Genomic DNA, 24207 nt, shown 5'->3' with positions numbered 1-24207 from the left:
GATGCCACACACAGTAGCCCAGGTATCAGACTAAGTTTGGAAAGAAGACAGAATGTTCTCTGCCATGCCTTGGCATAGGGGCTGGGTGTCAGGCTCTCAGAGGTCTCCCCAAACACTTCTCACCTTTACCCTCTAGACCAGTGGTTCTCAACCTTCTGGCCCTTTAAATACAGTTCCTCATGTTGTGACCCAACCATAAAACTATTTTCGTTGCTACTTCCTAACTGTAATGTTGCTACTGTTATGAATCGTAATGTAAATATCTGATATGCAGGATGGTCTTAGGCGACCCCTGTGAAAGGGTCGTTCGACCACCAAAGGGGTCGCGACCCACAGGTTGAGAACCGCTGCTCTAGACCCTGGCTCGCCTGCCACAGGTTTCTTCTTACCTTTTTTACATACATTCACATGCCCTTTTGAAATTGTCTCAGGGTTTTGTGGTTTCTGTTAAAGAGGAAATAGACAGCCCTAACCGGTTTGGCTCAGTGGAGAGAGCGTTGGCCTGCGGACTCAAGGGTCCCAGGTTCGATTCCGGTCAAGGGCATGTACCTTGGTTGCGGGCACATCCCCAGTGGGGAGTGTGCAGGAGGCAGCTGATCGATGTTTCTCTCTCATCGATGTTTCTAACTCTCTATCCCTCTCCCGTTCTCTCGGTAAAAAATCAATAAAATATATATTTTTTTTTAAAAGAGAGGAAATAGACAAGGGATAAAAGGCTCTCTCCTCTGCCTCTTGAAACCTCCATGTTTTATGCTGATAGCTGATTGAGAAGGACAGTGCTGGAATACACAGACAAAAGTAACAGTCACATGGAGTGGATGCCACAGGCTGAGTGACACACAAATCTGAGCTAAGGTTTATTTCCTATACAGCATATGACCTGACTCACTGACTTAGGACCAGCTATTGAGGAAAAGGACGGCATGTGCTACAGTATCTGCGACATCTCAGAGCAGTGCCCAAGACAGGGTCCCAGATGCTTCAGGTCCACACACCAGTAAAATTCCAAAAGGAAGACTGGAGGTTGACAAACACTGCCACGATTTTATTTGCCAACTATGGACATGGGTTTTAAAAATCACTTATCAACAAATCTCAGCGCTGAAAAAAAAAAGAAACCTACAGTCCTTTTCAATAAAAGACTGCTGACCATCACACACACACACACACACACACACACACAGAGTCCTTATTTTTCTCCTTTCACCACAAGCCTGTGAAAACTCCATTCCTGCCAGCACCAGCCCCTCGACTGGTGATTGGCCAAGGTCCCATGGTAACAGTTAGTGATAATCCCGGAGCACCCTGTGAGCCAGCCTCCACGCTGGCCTGCGGGATCTTTTCCAGAGTGTGTGGCCAGCAGTATGAGCGAGAGGTGGTATTCTTCCACTTATGTAAGAAAACCTGACTTCCAGGACCACAATCCAGAAGACATATGTACCAACCCTAAGTGTGGCCATAGCAAAGAGCGGGCTTCAAAGGATATTTCAACATTCTCCTCTCAGTAACCGACAGATCTAGTAGAAAAACCAGAAGGGATATAGTAGGCACTACCAACTAACGTAACTTCATGCACATTTTGGAACATTTCACCCAGTAACTACAAGTATACATGCATTTCAAGTACATATGGGATGTTCACCAAGATAAACTATATGCTGGGCCCTCAAGTGTTGATAAATTTAAAAGCAGTGGAATTATGCAGAATATGTTCTCTAACCAAAGCAAAATTAAATTAGAAATTGAGAACAAAAAAGCTATAAAATCCCCAAATATTCGGAAATTACAGGACATACTTCTAAATAATCTATGAATTAAAGAAGAAATCACAAAAGAAATTTCAAGTGTTTCAAACAAAATGAAAGTTTGTAAACATATCAAGTTTTTTGGGGATGCAGCTAACAATTTTAAAAGGGCATTTATAGCTTTAAAACACTTAGAAAAAATATTTTAAGTTGAAAAATCAATTATCTGAGCTTCTACTTTCAGAGGTTAAAAGAAGAAGAAGAAGAGCAATTAATCCCACAGTAAGTGGAAGGAAGGAAACAAAGACCGGAAAGAATGAAACAGAAAACGTACAAACCAGAGAGGATCCGTGAGCCAGGAGCATGTCAAAGCCAATCTTTCCACTCTTGAGGGAACAAATGCAGGCACGTCCTTTGACAGAAGTTGTCACTGTTAATGGAGGCTGAGTTAGCACAGGGGAGTCAGACACAAGTGGGATGTGCAGACTCTATCCACTTGTTCAGCGCAGTACTGTGAAATAGCCTTTTAAGGCCTTGCCTGCCCACCCGACTTGCCGTTGCCCACCTAGATCAATCACCAGAGGTGTGATATTCTTCCTGAAGGTTTCCTGAAACACACTGAATCTCCTTTATTCTTGCCCACTTCTTGGTCCCCTGCACAGGACATCACTTGGTGGAAACATGCTGTCAAGTTACGAGTGACAGCTTTCATCTCAACATCACAAAGATAAAACATACCTGCCTTTCTGTCTACAGACTGCTCCAAACAACTTTATATAATAGAGGGCCAAAGAATGGTGGGCACCAGAAGGGAACACTCAGTGCCATCTAACTCAGCAATAACTCACTCATGCTTCACGTTTCTACCAGAGTGGCACTGGCTCAGGCCACTAGAGAGAAGTCTTCCACTGAACAGACCCCTATAACAGGAGAAAATTCTACAGCAAAGAAATACTCACCAGCAAGATTTTTCCTATTTTGAAGCCAGGCTCTTACCAGCAGAAATTTTTTGGACACGAAGCCTCAGTCAATCTTGCAGTCAATAAGAAAGTTACTAAGTTGGAAGGGGCAATTCCCAAGATTGGGACTTTGTGTTTTGTCTCCAATATGGTCAGCCCAGAATCCTGGGGGAAGGTCACACCCACAAACGGATGTGCTTGTGTTTCCAATTCACTGGAACAGTGAGTCCGAGTGCTTCTGAGGTCCCTGGTGTACTTACAATATGCTATCCAACCACTTCTGTGACATGTGTATTATACTAGGATATAGTATGGGATGCAGGAATTTTTCAGCTTAGGCCTCTGCCATTCTTTTCCCATTCTTTGCCATTCTGTGTCTCCCTCCCCTCCCCTGCCCCCCCATCCTTCCCTCTCTGTAATTATGTCCTTTGGTGGGGATTTTTTTTTTAAAGCATCCACGTGGAAGTCAACTATTTTTCCTCCCAACTTCATCTCTCTCTGGCATCTGGCAGTCTTAAGTTTTTAATTCATTTGTTTCTTGCCTGCTATGTGAGTTCTCTGAGGGCTAGGGCTCGTCTATTCTCTATTTTGCTGTGTTGCCATCACCTAGAATTATCCCTGACCTCATAGTAGGTGCTCTGTGGATATGTATTGTGTGAAAATGTGAATGAATTCATATTTTTAACTCTCCCTCCTATGACCCTGTTTTTAATCTCATCAGTTGATGGTTTTATCTAAATTACCTTTTCATCACTAGATTTATTTAAGGTCACTCATTTTTTTTTTAAATCCCAGAATATACATTCTTATCTAAATTACCTTTTCATCACTAGATTTATTTAAGTAAGGTCACTCATTTTTTTTAAAAATCCCAGAATATACATTTGATGTGGGAAAGTCTTCTATTTTGTTGCCTTATCCTTTAACTATAATTTTCAACTGTCCTTTCCCACTGCCCTCTGATTTTTCTGGTTTTATTGTCAAAAGATGTGGGACAATTGGGCTCTATCCTCGGGTGGCCCTAGGACACTGTGGTTGATGGAATAATGAGTCATAGTTTATGGGAAGCACTCCTGCTGCAGATGTTCTTCCCGACCCTCCACGTGAGGCAAGCTTGTCCTCTCAGGCAGTGACCACAGGCTGCTGTACAAGACCTGCTTCTTAGAGAAAATTTACCTTTCGAGTTTTTAGTCTTGATAGCACATCTAACTTACTGCATGAAAACAGAGTAAAGAAGAGCAAAACTTGGCAAAGTGGTGATTTGAGCAGCGGCATCCAAGTTAATAAGCCCCAAGTGAACTCATCCTAAAGAAAACTTGTTTTTAAGAATCTCTCTTCCAAAAAAGGCAGTGAAATGTCTGAGTCATTTTCAGTAAGATTAAATTACTGTTTCTTTCTAAAGCAACCAACGATCTAAAACTTAGCCGCACAACCATAACCAAGTGTCTATAATTATAGGCTCTTGTAAATGTATATCAAGGGCCTCTCACTTTCTCTGCCTGACTCTTTGACTTAGAGAGGCAAGGTATCAAAATGTACAAGGATCCCTCTAGGTTCTCACAAGAGTGTGTGTGTGTATCATATACTCAGAGTGCAGATAAATTCATGCACAAATATTTACGTGTCCAAAAGTCAGCATTGCAGTACACGAGACCATCTTCATTCATCTAACTGTGTTGAAGAAGGATTTACTCTCAGCATTGTGATGAAGGAGCTCAATGAGTTGATTTCATTCAGACAAAGAAAACAACCTTGTAGGGAGATGCTGCAATACACACTATAGGCACATCTTGGTTCCAGACCACAATAAAGCAAGTCATAATCTTTTTGCTGGGGGAGGCTCTTGCCTTCAATTTGTAAAAAAATATATATATATATCTGAAGCATCATAAAACAGAGCACTATAAAATAAAGTATAGCTGTACTCTGCAAAACAGCTGATTCTTATTCTGAATAAGAGTTATGCATGCGCCCTGACCAGGTGGCTCAGTTAGTTGGAGGGTTGTCCTTTGCACTAGAAAGATTGTGGGTTCAATTCCCGGTCAGGCAATTGGTTGCAGGTTTGAACAGGAGGCAACCAATCGATGCCTCTCTCTCTCTTTCTCTTTCCCTCCCACCCTCCCTTCCTGCCTTCCTCTCTCTCTCAAAAAAAATAAAATTTTTTTAAAATCAGTAAACACATCCTTGGGTGAGGATAAAAAAAAGAGTATGCATGGATTTTTAAACAATGCATTTTCATTCTAAGACAAATGACATGCTTGTTTTTGGGTTTTGTTTTTTTATATTTCCCTGCTGCTTTGGGGGAAGGAAAACTTCTACATGACTTTAAAATAACATTCAATTTCTGTTTTGTTAAAAGAAATTGGAAAGCTGGACAGCCAGATGACTGGGGCCATGGCCATGGGCCAGGAGAAGACTGTGCTGGGCTAATTTACGCTGGGCAGTGGAACGATTTCCAGTGTGAAGACATCAATAACTTCATATGTGAAAAAGACAGGGAGACAGGTAAGCAGTAGAGGGAACTGAAGAGGGAGCTGCAGAGGTTATATCCTATTAAAGGGCAAGAGGGCTCTGAATCCAGTCCTGGTTTTGCCACTGAGGAATAATAATAGCATCCTTTTAATGAGGTTGTTGTGAGGAGGTGATAATAAAGGTGCCTAATGTAGAGAAAGTACTCAATAAATGTTAGACTAACTAGCCTAGGTTACACTGTCAGACATTTGTTCTTTAACATATGGCACCAGTATTACATTCTTTTCATAGAGTTCCATACACAGTTCAGGTAGCCAAGCATTTAATTCCACCTGTATTTATTTAGCATTTACTATGGGCAAGATGCTGTAGTAGATAATGGAGAGATATAGTCAGTGCCCCTTATAAGTTAATAAGCCAAAGAGGCTTTTAGAGATTTTTTCCATTTCAAAAATACTTATCTAAAGCTTCATTTAATACATGACCTTCTTTAGAATGTGTTCTCTTAATTTTTTTCATCACAACTAGATTTAAAAGTTTTAGGGAGAAGGAGTGAATCTAATAGTTACGGGATTTCTTTTGGAGGTGATGAAAATGTTCTAAATTGTACAACTTTGTGAATATTACAAAAATCACTTTAATTGTATACTTTAAATGATATGTGAAGTGTATCTTATTAAGCCTTTATTTTTTTAAAAAAGTTGGAAGACCCGGGAGGGCAGGCACTATCTTTGCACTCTCCCGCTGCCATGCTACAGAGAATCAGTATGTTTCTACAGGGTACCCCAGTTTTTTGCAGCTGCTGCCCAGGGGACATGCCTTGATCACCTACTTCTAGAGCTTGCATTCCTCAGTTCCCATGGGCCAGTAACAGAGACACAGTTCTCGGCCAGCTACCACCCCCAGGGCACAGCACACACAGCAGAATGAATTACACCCCAAGTGTTTCTGTGAAAGAAACCTATTTGCTTGTCCTGGAGCTTCAGCAAGGGGGGCAAGGCTTCTGGTTTGGCACACGTCTAGGGGACTTCTGAGGCCAGTGGACTCCATCTTTGCCCACTTACTCTGCCTCATTCCAGGTAATCAGTATCTCCTAGAAAGAAGCTTGTACACTCATCTGGTGCCCTGACCATTGTGACAACTGCTCAGGAGACACTTCTAGTTCACCCAGCTCTGGTTGCCAGAGGAACAAACACTTGTGGTCCTACTGTATACATTTACATATCTTAAAAGCAGCTGCCCGAAGATCTGGCTTCCAATCAGTCCAAATCTGGGTGCTGACTGAGATCCTCTCCTTGGGTACCTCTCCTTTGGATCTGCCTCAATTACTGGGGGACTAATTATAAAATAGGCTACTTGGACAATCAAGAGCTAGGGCAGGGTTCAACGATAAGGTTCATCTCCTACACAAGGCTACTCCCTCAAGACTGGAAAAGGTGGCACTTTAATGTATAGAAACCAAAATGGGGAATCAAGGTAGATGAAGAAAAGAAATATGTTCCAAAAAAAGAACAAGATAAAACCTCAAAAAGTCCTCAATGAAATGGAGATAACTAATATAAGAAAGTGCCAAATAGAAGTCACAGAGCTGAAGAATACAGTAACTGCAATGAAAAATATACCTGTGATTCAACAGTATACTAGATGAAGCAGAGGAAAGGATCAGTGAACTGAGAGAGGGCAGTGGAGCTCGCTAACTCAATCAACAAAGAAAGAATTTCAAAAAGTGAAGATAGCTTAAAGGAATTATGAGACGTCCAGTGGATCAACATTCACATTATAGAAGGTCCCAGAAGAAAAAGCAAAAGATAAGCTTATTTGAAGAAATAATGATTGAAAATGTCTATAACTTAGGGAAGAAATGTCCATAAGCTGGATCAGACATCTAATCCAGGAAACCAGAGCACTCCAAATAAGAGGAACCCAAAGAGACCTGAAGCAGGTTTCTTAAAATATCAAAAGTTAAAGGAGAAAATATTAAAATTAGCAAGAGAAAAACTACTTGTTGCATACAAGGAAACTCCTAAGAGACTATCAGCAGATTTTTTTTCAACAGAAACTTGGCAGGCCAGAAGAGAGTGGCATAATATATTCAAGTGCTGAAATAAAAAACATCCAACCAAGAACACTACTTGGCAAGTTGTCCTTCAGAATTAAAAGAGATTAAAATTTTTTCCAGAAAAGCAAAACCTAAAGGAGTCCATCATCACTAGACTAGTCTTATAAAAAATGTTAAGCTGAAAATAAAAGTAACAGGGTAACAGATGAACATGTAAATTTCACGGGTAAAGGTGAATATAGTAAAATTCAGAATAATCTCATTTTGTAAAGATGGTACATTAATCATTATAGAGCTAGTATGAAGTTTGAAAGAGAAAAGTAGTAAAAATAACTGATAATTTGTTAAGGGATAGACAATAGAAAAAGATATTCATTGTGACATCAAAAACAAAAAATGGTGGGGGAAGAATAAAAGGGTAGAGCTTTAGAATGTGCTCAAACTTAAATTGTTTTTAACTTAAAATAGGGTGTTATAAATATAAGCTGTTATACATAAGCCTCATGGTAACTACAAAGCAAAAACCTATAGTAGATACACAGAAAAAAAGAGAGAGAGAGAGAGAGAGAGAAAGGAATCTAAGCATACCACTAATGAAATTCATCAAATCACAAAGGAAGAAAGCAAGAGAAAAAAGAGAGAGAGAAGAAAGGAACAGAGGAATTACAAAACCACCAGAAAACAAATGGCAATAAGTACATTCTTATCAATAATTACTTTAAATGTAAATGGACTAAATTCTCCAATCAAAAGACATAGTGGCCCAGCCGGTGTTGCTCAGTGGTTTATAGAGCATTGACCTATAAACCAGGAGGTCACAATTCAATTCCTGGTCAGGACACATGCCCAGGTTTTAGGCTCGATCCCCAGTAGGAGGCGTGCAGGAAGCAGCCAATGATTCTCTCTGATCATTGATGTTTCTATCTCTCCCTCTTCCTCTCTGAAATCAGTAAAATGTCTTTAAAAAACTTTTTTTTAAATATATGAGTGGCTAGATAGATAAAAATACAATCTATGTGCTCCCTACAAGAGATTCACTTCAATGAAGGACACACAGACTGAAAGTGAAAGGATAGAAAAAGACATTCCATGCAAATGGAAACCAAAAGAAGTTGGGGTACCTATATGTATATGAGGCAAATAGACTTTAAATATTTTTTAAAATTGATTTTTAGAGAGAGAGAAACACTGATGCAAGAACAAACGGAATGGAGCCCACAACCCAGGCATATGCTCTGACCAGGAATCTAACCAGCAACCCTACGGTGCGTGGGATGACACCCAACCAACTGAGCCATACTGGCAGGGCAGGCAAAATAGACTTTAGAACAAAAACTGTAATAAGACCAGGTCATTACATATGATAAAGAAGTTAATATAAGAGGATAAACATTTGTAAGTATTTATGCACGCAACACATTATATTTGAAGCACCAAAATATGTAGAGCAAATATTAACAGAACTAAAGAGAGAAATAAATAACACTACATTGATAACAGAGGACTTTAATGGATAAATCATCCAGATAGATCAGTGGTTCTCAACCTTCCTAACGCCGCGACCCTTTAATATAGTTCCTCATGTTGTGGTGACCCCCAACCATAAAATTATTTTCATTGCTACTTCATAACTGTAATTTTGCTACTGTTATGAATCGTAATGTAAATATCTGATATGCAGGATGTATTTTCATTGTTACAAATTGAACATAATTAAAGCATAGTGATTAATCACAAAAACAATATGTAATTATATGTGTGTTTTCCAATGGTCTTAGGTGACCCCTGTGAAAGGGTCGTTCGATCCCCAAAGGGGTGGCGACCCATAGGTTGAGAACCGCTGAGATAGATAATCAGGAATGAAACATTGGCCTTAAACAACACATTAGACCAAATGGACTTAACAGATATATACTTAACATTCCACCCAAAAGCAACAGAATACATATTCTTCTCAAGTATATATGGGACATTGTCCAGGATATATCTTATGTCAGTCCACAAAACAAGTCTTAATAAGTTTAAGAAGACTGAAATATCAAACATCTCTTCTGACCACAAGGATATGAAACTAGCAATGAGTTACAAGAAGAAAACTGAAAAATTCACAAATATATGGAGATTAAACAGTATGCTACTGCACTACAAATGGGTCAAATAAGAAATCAAAAGAAATAAAATATCTTGAGCCCGGCCAGTATGCTCAGTGGTTAGAGATCAGCCGAAACACCCAAGGGTCACAGGTTCGATTCTGGTCAAGGGCACGTACCTGGGTTACAGGTTCACTCCCTGCCCCGTCGGAGCGAATGCATAAGGCCACCAATGGATGTGTTTCTCTCACATCAATGTTTCTCTCTCTCCCCCTTCCTCCCTCCCTTCCACTCTCTCTGAAAAGCAATGGAAAAAATATCCTCATGTGAGGATTATTAGCAACACAACAAGAATACCTTGAGACACATGAAAATGGAAACACAATATACCAAAACTTATGAGACTCAGCAAAAGCAGTTCTAAGAGGGAATTTCATAGCAATAAGTGGCTACATCAAGAAACAAGAGAAATCTCAAATAACCTAACTTTACACCTCCAGGAATTAGAAAGAGAACAAATGAAGCCCCAAATTGGTAGAGGTAAGGAAATAAAGGTAAGAGCAGAAATAAATGAAATGGAGACTAAAACGGCAATAGAAAAGATTGATGAAACCAAGAGCTGGTATTTGAAAATATTTTTTTTAAAATGACAAACCTTTTGTTAGACTCGCAAAAAAAAAAAAAGGATGTCCACAAATATAATCTGAAATGAAAGAGGGGATATTACAACTCATACCAGAGGAATAAAAAGGATAATAAGAGACTACTATGAACATTTATACACCAACAAATTGGACAACATAGAAGAAATAGTTCCTAGAAACATAACCTATCAAAACTGAATCATGAAAAAATAGAATCCAAATAGATCAATTATTAGTAAGGAGGTGGAATCAGTATTCAGAAGCCTCCCAACAAACAAAATCCAGGACCAGATGGCTTCACTGGTAAATTCCACCACCAGATATTTAAAGAACTATAAGATAACTGTTGAATGAAATTGAAGAAGACACAAATAAATGGCAAGATATTCTGTAATTATGGATTGGAAGAAATATCCATACATACCAAAGGAATCTATAGATTCAGTGCAATTCCCATCAAAATCCCACTGGCAGCCCTAACCAGTTTGGCTCAGTGGATGGAGCATCAGCCTGTGGACTGAAAGGTCCCAGGTTCGATTCTGGTCAAGGGCATGTACCTTGGTTGCGGGCACATCCCCAGTAGGGAGTGTGCAGGAGGCAGCTGATCGATGTCTCTCTCTCATCGGTGTTTCTAACTCTCTATCCCTCTCCCTTCCTCTCTGTAAAAAATCAATAAAATATATATTTTTAAAAATCCCACTGGCATTTTTCACAAAAATACAACAAACAATACTAAAATGTGTATAGAACCACAAAAGACCCCACGTAGCCAAAGTAATCTTGTGAAAGAAAAAAAAAAAGACTGGAGGCATCACACTTCCTGATTTCAAACTCTATTACAAAACTATAGTAATCAAAACAGTATGGTGTTGGCACAAAAACAAACAATAGCCCGGTCGGTGTGGCTCAGTGGTTGAGCATCGATTCAGAAACCAAGAGGTCACTGGTTTGATTCCTGATCAGGGTACATGCCCAGGTTTTGGGCTCGATCCCAAATAGGGGCATGCAGGAGGCAGCAGATCAATGATTCTCTCTTATCATTGATGTTTCTATCTCTCTTTCCCTCTTCCTTCCTCTCTCTAAAAATCTATAAAAACTTATTTTAAAAAAACAGAATAGATCAATGGAACAAAATAGAAAACCCAAAAATAAACCCATGCATTTATGGCCAATTAATTTATGACAAAGGAGTCAAGAATATACAATGGGGAAAGGACCATCTCTTCAGTAAATGGTGCAGAAAACTGGACAGCCATATGCAAAAGAATAAAACTGGACCACTATCTTATACACAAAAATTAACTCAAACTGACTTAAAGACTTGAATATAAGACCTGAAACCATAAAACTCCTAGAAAAAAAACAGGCAATAAACTCCTTGACATCTGTCTTGGCAATAACTTTTCGGATTTTACACCAAAAGAAAAGGCAACAAAAGCAAAAATAAACAAGTGGGACTATTTCAAACTAAAAAGCCTCTGGCATAGCAAAGGAAACCATTAACAAAATGAACATGCAACCTACTGAATGGGAGAAGATTTTGCAAATCATAGATCTGGTTGGGGACTAGTATCCAAAATATATTAAAAAAAAAAAAACTCTAGCAAAAAAAAGTGTCTAATTTAAAAATGGCAGATGATCTGAATACTTTCCCAAAGACATACAGATGGCCAACAGGCACATTAAAAGATGCTCAACATCAGTAATCATCAGGGAAATGCAAATCAAAATCACAATAACACCTCATACCTATTAGAATGGTCATTATAAAAAGAAAAAAAGTGTTAGAGAAGAACACAAATATCTAAACAAGAGACTACAATACAGTAGCGAGTGACAAGCTTACCCATGTTTGTTTGTTTCCCTTGTTTGGTCATTTGGGATTTGAGTTGGGACTACACTTCCCCAGAATAGGCTCCTTCAAAATGAATCTTACCTTTTACTTCACCTGAATAAGAACTGCTAGGCATTTCTTTGAAAAAATAAACATTATTAAATTATGTATTTTGGAATCTTTCCTATAAAAAAGCACATGTTCTTTTTTTTTAAATTATACATTAATGTTATTCTTTAAAAAAAAAAAACTAACACCCATCCTTTTCCCTCTCTTTTAGTACTATCATCTGCATTATAATGGACTGTGATAATAACATGAGCAAATTTTCGGACAGTTCTCAAAGGCAAAGGATACTTCCTTCTGATCATATCACCTGCTCACCAGATTGGAAAAAGCACTGAAAGCCAATTCCTGAAAAAATCGACAGCTAATGTTCTTTACCATTTGCCATTACTCAAGGACTTTGGAACTAAAATGTTCCCCCAGTATGAGATATTGATTTTTAGTATGGACTGAATCACATAGATTTATCAGCCAGTAACTGTACAGTGTATGCAAATCATATCTTCCAAAACATGGAATGCTCCAATTACAAAAAGATTATCGTTGATTGATGAACTTTAGGAAGAACTTACACATATACTGTGTAAACAGTACCTGACATTTCTAAAATCCCAAATGTAGGAAAAATATGCAGACATAGAGATATATAGGCCAACTCTTAATAATATGAAATATACTTAAAGAGCTTTTAAAACTGTATTTTTGTACAAAATATGTGCCTTTTTTACAATTTTTTTCCTTTTTATTTTTGTCATCATTGCCATTTTACCAATATAATACATGAAGCCAAAGAAAACAATATGGTACTAATAAAAACTCATAGGGTTTCTTGTCAGATTTAATTTTACCCAATGGCAAAGAATCTTTTAGTTGTGATTTTAAAAAAATAATTAAGTGTGTGTGTACATATATATTTTTAAACGTTATTTCCTCAGAGGAGTCAATCATGTGAAATACCTAGAAATACCCTTACAGATTTTGCCAGTGTAGTTAAGCCTGAGCACATACATGGCTCAGTCAAGTGGGCTGTGCATTGAGCCCATCACCAACCAACACCCTTGCTGTGTGCCTGGCCAAGCCCAGAGCTAAACTCAGGATGTGCCTCTCCTCATTTTGGTGGGGCCGGGGGTTGCGGAGAGGCATCTGTTGGGAAGAGTAGAGCACCTGAATCTGGCTGTCTAGAAGATCCTGATTTATGACTGAGGTATGAATATACTTGGTTTTAGACCCATACCAGAGCTGATACTGTCAAGAATGCATGGCATCACATCAGCCAAAGGCAGAGATGCTAGAAAGATGAGGACAGCCACGTGCTACCTGGAAAGTTTGTTTTAAGTCAGGTTCTAAAAATTACATAATTCGAAAAAAATAAAAATTACGTAATTCCAAGGCACATGCATGATGAAATGCAAGAATAAACTTTTGGCCACTTTGCACTTTTGCAAAGAACCTTTCCTCTGAGCCTATCTTCCATCTACTCCTTGATTTGCCATTGAAAAGTCTAACATGAACTGTGCTTAAAATAAGCACCAGATATAACTGATGCTCAATGGTAAGATTTCCATCCAACAGATTCCCTCCCTCTCCTCCCCTCCCAAGCTCCCCAGGCAGTGCTGCTACCCATTCCAAATACAATGGTAAAAGAATAAAGACAATTTGACTTTCACATCTGCTGCGCGGACTGTGTTGCCTTGCTCCTGGTCCCCATTCGTGCTGTCTCTGCAGCACGGAACGGCCATCTCCTCAGCACCTTTATGCCCTGCTGTCCTGTGCATGTGGCCTGGACAGGCTGGCAGGACCAATCATCGTCTGGGCCCTGCATCTTCAGGCTCACAGACTCAACTCAATCCTCTTTTTCATCAGAAGCAACTTGAAATTAAATGTCTGATGCTGTCATCAGAAACGAATAGTGCCAGCTCCAGCACTATCTCAGCCCTAATGACTTATCGAGTGTTTATCATTTGTCTGCCACTGAATGGAGGGCTTCAATCAGATGACCTCAAGTCATCCTCCCAGCAGTCCAATGAAGTAGGACTTCCTACATTCCCCATTTTACAGAGAAAGGAGGGGCTCAGGGAGGTGACGTGATTTGCTGGGTCACCATCACCAAAGAGTGATGCAGGGTTCAGACTTGAGCTTTGAAAATGTCCTAATTTTCTTTAAGTACCAGGATCCTTCTTAATAGGCTCAGTGAATAAAATCAGATGAATATCGCACATTATAAGAAGCCTCGTGTACGTTACTCCTTTGGATATTAAGCTATTTACACAACAGGTTTCTATTCACCTACTCACAATTCATACTCTTTGGGGGAAAAATTTTAGTAACTATGATGAGGTTTTCAGGCACTTGGCTTGCTACATGCTATGAGCAGATGGAAAACATTTTTCTTTTCAAATGGCTCTCGAAAGAATGAATGCACAATTGGGGAGGGGGGTGTGGGAGGCGTGGACCTTTTTTTTCCTCTTCAATAATCAATGTTCATCAGCTCTTCCCCTATCCTTCCAATTTGTAGTAGAGTTTAAGCTAAAGCAGACAACCAAATAGCAATAGCTGCTCCCATTAAAAAAAACAAAAACCCCACAGATGTTTAAAAGCTCTATAAATCAGGTATCACTACCAAGCATATGTATTTTGCCTCCAATCACAAAGCTGATCTCTTCTTAAAAAGTAAGCATGTTAACTCATTTATGACTCACACAAAAATAATATTCGTTTAAATATATTTATTACTTTCACGGACATTATCTTTTCTAATCTTGGTGCAAAACCGAAAGTCCTTACTCTAGAAAATAGGAAACGGAGGTTAAGATTTGCCTGTTGCTCACATTGCTGTCACAGCTGTTTTCAAAAATTCAAATCCGATAAGGTTCCTCATTCTTCCATCCCTAAATCCAAGTCCATCCTACCCTTTACCCCCAGCTTACAATCTTCCACAGGAGGACATCCATGCAGGGGCCATAAGGCCCTTGGTGACCAGGTTCCCAGACACATCTCTCACCTTTCTCCCAGCTGCAACTCCACTTGCCCTCACCAAGCACCAGAACAGCCTTACAGTCCACCTGCACTTTCCTCCATGCTCTTTCGTACCCCATACTTTACCTGGATTTCCTCTCCTACCCTTTTTACCTGGAAAGTACCTCCTTTAAGACTGAGTTCAAGCATCACTTCTTGCCTGAATCCTTTCTCAACAAAACACCCTAAAGGTAGAGCTGGTTCCTTCTTTCATGCCAAATGCTATGTACAAGTGCTCGAGGCAATATGAAAGAAAACTCTGTACTGCATTAGAAAATCTACAAGTTAGCTGAGAAGCCTAAAAATTACTGAATTAAGAAGAAAGGTGAATGTGGCAAATTATGAAATATTAAAAGAACTGAAGAATGAGAAAAGTCATGAGAAAGGAAGGAATTTATGTTGATATTAGTTGGTTATTTCACAGCCAAGATATTGAATGTATGTATAATATACATATTACTCCATCAAAATGAATGGAAGATTGAGTGAAAAGAATCAGGTGGTAAAACAGATTTCATTCTATTGACCAGCATATAGCCAAGTCAGGGAAAAGCTCTAGAAACCGTTTCTAAATGGCAGTGGAATAGAAACTCTTTTCTTCCTGTTATACTCAACAGATTTAGAAGTACAGGCAAACTCAAGCTTTTTAACAAGATGTTTCTTTGTACAATAGCAACATTTTCCTGGGAAGATTCCCTTAATGGCATGGCATTATATCCCTTTTATAAATCATAAAGCAGATGTTGAAAAGTTTTTGCTCCACCTAACCTATTCATCCTTTTTCCTTTCCTAGATATCCTTGTTCAAATAAGCACATATCGCCCCATAGGCAAAAGTCCAGAGAAAAACAGGTTTTTGGAAAACCTATGTTACTTTGCCAGAGGCAGAGCCCTTGGTTTTCAAATTTTCAATGAATGAGTTTATGAATGAACTATCTCAGTCCAGCCCTGTCTGCCATGGCCAGGATTGTGTCCCAGTCTCCAGCCTTCCTCCAAGGACTTATTAGCCCTAAATCTGCAAAGCAGGGATAACCCGTGCAACTTAGGCAGGAGTCAGCTGCCAGTGAGGGGACTCCTGCCAACAGCTCATCCAAAGAGGTCATTAAGTGGGCTTAGCCAAAGGGTCTCCATTTAGTCCTCTTGGCCAGGAATGGAGAATTGTCCTTTGGCCAGTCTTCCAAACTTTGGTGCCAGGGTCTGCTGTATTCTTTAATCATTGCTCATTGCCATGCCCCATAAAATCATGCGTGGAAGCTGCAGGGAATTATAAGATTCTTAAAATCAATGGCTGTGCCCTGGAGCAAAGGAGCTAGGCCAGGCCCCACGTAACCAAGCACAAAGTGCTGACTGTATAGTAGTTATGAGAGCACCTACTATGGGTTAGGAACATGACATATTCTATCTCCAATCCCTATGTAAAGAAACTGAAAACCAGACAACTTAAGTAATTTTTCCAAGAACTGAGATTTGAACCCATGGCCATCTAGCTCCCACCCCGCCATGCTGTCTCCTATGCTCCAACAGTGATCTTCCTTGTCAGCCTGGGCTGCTTGCATTGTATTTTGTTCTTTGTCACAGGAAATTGGCCGAGTCACCAAGATGACCTCTTTCCTAAGAGAATCAGGGAACTAATGGAGGAATCCCAATTTGCACACTTTAGATCAGGGGTCCTCAAACTTTTTAAACAGGGGGCCAGTTCACTGTCCCTCAGACCACTGGAGGACCGGACTATAGTTTAAAAAAAAACTATGAACAAATTCCTATGCACACTGCACATATCTTATTTTGAAGTAAAAAAACAAAACGGGAACAAATACAATATTTGTATTTGCATGTGGCCCGCGGGCCGTAGTTTGAGGACCCCTGCTTTAGATAAAATTACTAAACCCTTAGTTGTCAATGAGCAAAGAGGCAAAAGTCAACTTGGTGCCCAATGCCACAGAAGTCCAAAGAGATACAGTTTGCAGAAACCACCTAGAGTCTAGAGATGCTGGACTTCACAGTTTTCTGATATAACTAGAGGCCCGGTGCATGAATTTGTGCACCAGTGGGGTCCCTCGGCCTGGCCTGTGGGACTCACCAACCATGAACCCTGTGTCTGGCGCCCTCCCAAGGGGAGTGGCCAGTGGGATTGGGCTGAAACCGACTCTCCGACATCCCCGAGGGGTCCCAGATTGCGAGAGGGCGCAGGCCAGGCTGAAGGACCCCACCGGTGCACGATCAGGGCCAGGGAGGGACACAGAAGGTTGGTCAGCTGGGGAGGGATCACAGGAGGGCTCCAGGGCATGTCCGGCCCATCTTGCTCAGTCCCGATCGGCCGGACCCTGAGCAGCAAGCTAACCTACCAGTCGGAGTGTCTGCTCCCTGGTGGTCAGTGCATGTCATAGCAAGCGGTTGAGCGGCCTTAGCATATCATTAGCATATTTCACTTTGATTGGTTGAACAGACAACCAGCCACTTAGCATATTAGGCTTTTATTATATAGGATTAGTGTCAAATAAGAGATGGGCTTTGGAGCCAAATTTTCTTATTTTCTTCAAATCTGTACCTTCCTCCACCCAGGTATCTTATGTAACGTAAAGTACTGTATATTCTTGCTGACATTCTAGTCTTTCGAACCTTCCTCTACTGCACACCCAAAAATAAAATGCTGCAAGGACACACCACTCCTGGGGAGCTCTTCACAATCAGCAATACCTCAGTGGTACATCTGGCCCCAGAATCAGGACTTCTGAGCATGCATGGACAGAGCACAGCCCTGTCAGAGGTAACCCATGAGCCCCTCATCCAAAAAACTGTTTTCATTCTTATCTTACTGGGCTTCTCTACAGCATTTGAAACTGCTGAAACTGCAAACTCCTTTTGCCACTCCAGTGTTTGTTTTGGAATCAGGCAGACCTGGAGCTGACCCAGTTAGGAGCCCCGCATCCTCCACTCTCTCCAGTGTGGTGTTGGGCCAACTGGTCAACCTCTCAGGACCTCGGTTTCCTCATAGGTGAGGATGCACAGAGGATACTTTGGGGATGCTATCCAAGGTTTCTCCTTCTGATCCCTTGTGCCCTTTCCCTTGCCTTCATCATTCAGACAAAGAAACAAACAGAATCCTAAACTGATCTGTATTGAATGTGATCTTAAGCTTTTCATAATATTTATCTCTAGGGGAAAAAATGAACAAACTAAACGAAAGCAGTTTTCCATAAACACTGTTCTTAGGAAAAAGGCAAATATGCTGAAATCAAAGAAATAACTGCTCACCTGTGAGTTTTAAAATTAGGCTTTTTTGGAGCCTAGAATGGAGACAATATATTGAAAACAAAGCAATTTTTTTGCTGCAGCAGGCAGGGGGCTTAAGAGAGAAAAATGAGAGAGACAATGTTGAACTCTTAAGGGATTAGGATCTAGACCAGTGGCTCCCAACATGGGGCACACGCCCCACAGGGGGGCAATTTGATTTTTAAGGGAGACAATTTGAGAATGAGTTATTAACAGTGAATTTTAAAAGTTCTTATGGCTCTAGGGGCCTCATATACAGTATATAAATATATATTGTGACATATTTATGCATTTTTCTTTATTATATGTTTTGAAACTTTATTTGCTACTTTTTCATATCATTTTATACTATTACTAGAGACCCGGTGCATGAAATTCATGCACGAGTATGGTCCCTAGGCCGGGCCGGCAATCAGGACCGATCGGGGCCTTCCTTCATTCCGTGACACCCCCTGGTCGTAAGCACATGTCATAGCAAGCGGTCGAACTCCTGGTCGGTTGAACTCCCGAGGGGACAATTTGCATATTAGCCTTTTATTATATAGGATTATTTTTTTTTAATTTCTTAGTTTAGTGATTTCTTCCTCAGTACTTCAACTGTCCTTTCATTCTTTTATTTTTCTCTTTCATGGATGCAATGTTCTTTGGAAGCTTGTTTAGAACAAGTTAATGGCCTTTTAGGCTTCCTCCATGTGAATAGGAGTTCACTTTTTGAATAATAATAACTATATGTCCAGGGGGAGGGGGGCATTAGGATTTTAGAGATGCTTAGGTGGGGCATGGCCAAAAAAAGGTTGGGAACCACTGACCTAGATAATTCTGCAGAGTTTATACTATGAGCTGAAAAACAGGAAAAAAAAAAGTAAGATGACATAAACAGATTTTTTTCTGCTTAAAAAAAGACAAAGAGGAATTCATCAACTGTGGGGAAAAAAGGGACAGCAGGGCTATAGCCAACATTTAGGTCCCAAAGAAGTACCCCCTCCATTTATCAAAAACCTTGGACAGAAGGGGAGAGAGAAAGCCCAGATAATCTTACAGGGTATCCAGGGCCAAAGAGACCATTGCCTGGCTCAGAATTCAAGTCTTATGAAGAAGACTCAAGTCCAGCTTGGCACCAGAGGAGCAGCCTAACAATGGCTGAGGGAACTTCCTGGTCAGGTGACCGTCAGGGCAGCTTCATAGAACCATAAGCAAAAGGTTCCTGAGTTCCTGGACAAACAGGTAAGTGACTGAGCAGGAGCCATAGTCCCAGAGCAGCCAGGGTGTGAAACAAGGAGGAGGAGGGTATGATCCCACAGACATGACAGGAAACCACGAGGACCATGAAGACTAGAAAAGACAAACATCTTCTCAGGAAAATGCCGCAAGGACGGAAGCCGGTGTCCAACTCTCCCCTCAAGACGGTATTTAAGCCAGTGACCCAAAAACTTAGCTCACCTCCAAAGACAAGGGGTGAAGGAGAGGAGTGGGGGGAAACTTGCATTCATTGGGTTTAAAACTGTACTAGCGACATTTAAGTCCGGAAGTAACTGAGCTACCTTGAGTTGACAAAATAACTTTCTACTCTCTATGGAAATTGGCATGTCCTGACTATGGAAGAAATGTACATATATGGAAAGCTGAATATTCTAACTACAGAAGTTAAACTTGCCAAATGTAAAATGGGTGTGCTAATACCTATCTCACAGAATTACTGCCAGTTTTAAGTGAGTCCAATACAAAAAGCACCTCGCACAGTGTCTGGCTCATAAGATGCAGGGAAAGATCTGAAGTCCTTTTCCTTCCTGCTTCTCTCTGGTTCAGCTCAGGATATAACAGGGTTTTGGTCATCCCAGACAATCATATGGCCCAGGAGAGTGCGTGATCAGTTTTATGTATAGACAAAAGTGGTAGTTCCTACAGAAGAGGGTTGGCTCCACCCACAGAGAAGATGGGACCCCATGTAGAAAGCAGGGAAGTAGTTGTGTTTTTTAAAAAGCTGGGCTGTTAAGTAACTCAACCCACCTAGGGACTTGGTAGTCTATGAGTCAAGACTCAGGGAATTACTGAATGTCCTCTCCAGCACTGTATTTGGGAGAGATTTCAGGAAGAAGGGAGCAGGGAGTGGTTTATGTTTTTCCATGCTTATTCTAGACAAGAAGTCAGCATACTACAGCCTATGGGCCACATACGGCCCACTGTCTGTTTTTATAAAGTTTTATTGGAACACAGCTGTGCTCATTGGTTTATGTGCTGTCTGTGGCTGCTTTTGAACTACAAGGGCAGAGCTGAAAATATTTACTCTGTTTCTTTACAGAAATTTGCCAAACCCTGTACTAGACAGTAATAACTTATCCGCCTATAGTGCTTAGAAAGCATGTCATACATGTAATTTCATTTATCTCAGAAAAACATCTCAATGGATGAGTATATTTCATCAGTCAGAGTATCGCAGTGTCACTATGTTTCCTACTTTACAAAATGAAGAAGCTAAGGTTCAAGGTGTTAATGGACTTGGCACTGAGTAGCAGAAAGGTCCTCAAACCCAGCACTGTTTCCATCCCACTGTCCCGCCACTCTCCCTATAAGAACAATGTCCTTAATGTGACCTGATAGAAGTCTGAAGGGCACACAGAACCATCCTGAGGAGCTTTAAAAGCAAGGTCATACTTTCAACAACCTCTCTTGTAAGAGGTCTCCAACAATAGCACCAATCATCAGAAATGTTCCCCTGGGGCTACCCTTAGAAGTGCAAAGCATGTGGAAGCAGGTGCGGCTCAGTGGTTGAGCATTGACCCATGAACCAGGAGGTCACAGTTTGATTCTGATCAGGGCACATGCCCGCTTTGGGGCCTCGATCCCCAGTAGGGACATGCAGGAGGTAGACTATCAATGATTCTCTCGCATCATTGATGTTTCTATTCCTCTCTCCCTCCCCCTTTTTCTCTCTGAAATCAAAAAAAAACATATCTTTTTTAAAAGTGCTCACCCAATCCAAGGCCACATGAAGGTCCATGCCAATGGATATAAGGTTGATGGCCATGACCTTGAGGTCATGCAACATGTGTCCCAAGCTGCAAAAGAAAATACCTTACTTATATCACCCCAGACACGTTATAAAAATAGCATGTCAAGGTATGGTTGTCAAAAAGGTTAAGAACATAATTCTCACAGAAATATACACTGAGTGGCCAGATTATTATGACCACCCCATCAGTACTTCGTTAGACCACCTTTTGCCTTCAATACTGCGGCAATTCTTCTTGGCATTGATTCCACGTGTTGAAAGGCATTAGCATATTACACTTTGATTGGTTGAATGGCCGACTGGACACTTAGCATATTAGGCTTTTATTATATAGGAAGGAGGATTCTGGAGAAGGCAAAACTTCAGAAACAGTAAAAAGGTCAGTGGTTTCCAGGAGAGAGGGGAGAGGAGACAGACGATAGGTGAAGGATAGAGGATTTTTATGACAGAACTGTTTGAAACTGTAATGGCAGATACATGACATTACACATTTGTCAAAACCCTTATACACTTATATGCATAGCTCATGGACACAGACAATAGGGTGGTGAAGGCTTGTGGGGATAGGGGCTGGATGGAGGGGGGTAAAGTGGAGAAAATGAGAGACATCTGTAATACTGTCAACAATAAATATATATATATAATTTGTACCTATGTGGGTGGTCATAATAATCTGGCCACTCAGTGTATAGTGGATACATGTTATTGATGAAGAAACTAGCAGGATGGAAAAACTGGTTCAAAGAAGTACACAAGTCATGAGTGTATATATAGTCAGTAAAAAAAAAAAAAGTTGCTGGCATGAATGTTTATAGCAGCTTTATTCATAATTCCAAAAACTGGAAGCAACAAAGATGTCCTTCAGCAAGTGAATGGATAAACTGTGGTACATCCATGCATGGAATATTATTCAGTGACAAAAGAAATGCACTGTCAAGCCACAAAAAAACACGGAGGAAACTTAAATGCATATTGCTAAGTAAAAGACTACATACTATATGATTCCAATTATATGACACTAGAGGCCTAGTGCACAAAATTTGTGCAAGGGGTGGGGTGGGGGGACAGTCCCTCAGCCCAGATTGCGAGATGGTGCAGGCCAGGCCAAGGGACCCCACCAGTGTACGATCGGGTTCAGGGAGGGACATGGGAGGTTGGCCAGCTGGGGAGAGACCGTGGGAGAGCTCCAGGGCATGCCCGGCCCTTCTCACTTAGTCCTGATCGGCCGGACCCTAGCTACAAGCTAATCTATTGGTCAGAGTGTCTGCCCCCTGGTGGTCAGTGCATGTCATAGCGACTGGTCGACTGTCTTCCCCCTGGTGGTCAGTGCATGTCATAGTGAGTGGCTGAGCAGCCTTAGCCTATCATTAGCATATTACACTTTGATTGGTTGAATGGCCGACTGGACACTTAGCATATTAGGCTTTTATTATATAGGAAGGAGGATTCTGGAGAAGGCAAAACTTCAGAAACAGTAAAAAGGTCAGTGGTTTCCAGGAGAGAGGGGAGAGGAGACAGACGGTAGGTGAAGGATAGAGGATTTTTACGACAGTAGAACTGTTTGAAACTGTAATGGCAGATACATGACATTACACATTTGTCAAAACCCTTATACACTTATATGCATAGCTCATGGACACAGACAATAGGGTGGTGAAGGCTTGTGGGGATAGGGGCTGGATGGAGGGGGGTAAAGTGGAGAAAATGAGAGACATCTGTAATACTGTCAACAATAAATATATATATATAATTTGTACCTATGTGTGGTGATGGACGTTAACTAGGCTTATGGTGGTAATCAATTTGCAATGTACACAAATAATCAAATCATTATGTTCTACATCTGAAACAAATATAATATTATGTCAATATCTTAGTTAAAATGTTTTTTAAATAATGCTGAGCAAAATAAGTCAGACACAAAAGAGCACATGCTGAATGATTCCAATTATATAATGTTAGAAAATAGGCAAAACTAATCTGTGATGTTTGAAGCCAGGATAAGGGTAACTCTAGGGTGGGAGAAGTAGCAACTGGAAGGGGATACAAGGGAGGGCTTCTGATGGCTCTTAATGTCCTGTTTATCCATCTAGGTATTAGTTTCAAAGATGTGTTCACTGCAAGAATTCATTAAACTATATATTAATGATTTGTGTACTTTGATAGGTGTGTTACACTTTAATAAAAAATATTACATGAGCTAAAAAAAACACAACACCCATAGAACTTTACAGCACAGAGTGAATGTTAATGTGTGCAAAATTTTCAAAAGTCATTTATAAGATTGGCGGGTCTAGGAAGGAAGGCAAACTATGATGTGAGAATCTGTATTATTAATGTACTAGAGGCCCAGTTCATGAATTCGTGCATGGGTGGGGTCCCTCGGCCTGGCCAGCGATCGGGGCTGATCAGGGGGGGGCTGGCCTGCGGGGGGAGGGACCACGAGAGGTTGGCCCCAGCAGCAAGCTAACCAATGTGGATTCTGCGAGGAATCGGGCTCCCTCCTCCCTCCTGTCTGGGTCCGGGGTGCGGGTGAACCAGATTCAGGGCTGTCAGGGCCCCAGCAGCAAGGTTTGGGTCAGTGCACATCATAGCTACTGGCTGGTCATTCGGTCATAATGGTCGCTTAGGCTGTTTTATTTATATATATTAGAGCAACTTCACTGAAGAAGGGGAAGGGTGCTGGCCTAAGTAGCTTTGGAAATGACTGGAGTCTGCATGACTGAAGGCAAAGGAATCGAACTGCACTCTAGCAGATAATATGGGTTCCCATCAGGGCACAGATTAACAATTCTGATACTACTCAGCATATATCCTGGAACTGAATAAGGAAGTGGATGGTGGCTAGTGGGATACAGGCTTCTCACTCTTGAAGAGAGGATTTATAGGTAAGAAAGGGGAGGAGGCCAGAATGATCCAGGTGATTAGAGTTGGCGACATCGGTCTTAATACTAGAGGCCCGGTGCACAAAATTCGTGCATGGAAGGGGGGTGTCCCTCAGCCCGGCCTGCACCCTCTCACAATCCGGACCCCTCAGGGGA

The 24207-nt window shown here is 40.9% G+C and overlaps 1 protein-coding gene and 1 long non-coding RNA gene across 7 annotated transcripts in view; one reads left to right on the top strand and one right to left on the bottom strand.

Moving 5' to 3' along the window:
• The window catches only part of COLEC12 (collectin sub-family member 12), a 183256-nt gene extending 169721 nt beyond the window's left edge, over window positions 1-13535 (top strand). Inside the window, exons 9-10 of the mRNA XM_005861610.2 lie at window positions 5064-5209; window positions 12084-13535. Of these exons, the coding sequence (XP_005861672.1) occupies window positions 5064-5209; window positions 12084-12103 (166 nt within the window). The 3' untranslated portion in view covers window positions 12104-13535. The remainder of the gene's footprint in view (window positions 1-5063; window positions 5210-12083) is intronic.
• The window catches only part of LOC102253953, a 43117-nt gene that overhangs the window by 4482 nt on the left and 14428 nt on the right, over window positions 1-24207 (bottom strand). Inside the window, exons 1-2 of one of the 6 annotated variants that reach the window (XR_001361161.1) lie at window positions 4326-4340; window positions 2705-2777 (exon numbers count right to left, since the gene is read on the bottom strand). The exons of 1 other annotated variant lie outside the window; for it this stretch is intronic. This is a non-coding gene — a long non-coding RNA (uncharacterized LOC102253953). Of the gene's footprint in view, window positions 1-389; window positions 444-2079; window positions 2177-2704; window positions 2778-4325; window positions 4341-21127; window positions 21210-24207 lie in introns of those variants that run through there. 4 more of the 6 variants (XR_313303.2, XR_313306.2, XR_313304.2 and 1 more) reach the window with 4 other exon arrangements.

The sequence above is a fragment of the Myotis brandtii genome, unplaced genomic scaffold (assembly GCF_000412655.1).
Source record: "Myotis brandtii unplaced genomic scaffold, ASM41265v1 scaffold154, whole genome shotgun sequence".
NCBI classification, from domain to species: Eukaryota; Metazoa; Chordata; class Mammalia; order Chiroptera; family Vespertilionidae; genus Myotis; species Myotis brandtii.
Note: the sequence above shows the minus strand (reverse complement) of the source record. Positions and strands in the feature narration are given on the sequence as shown.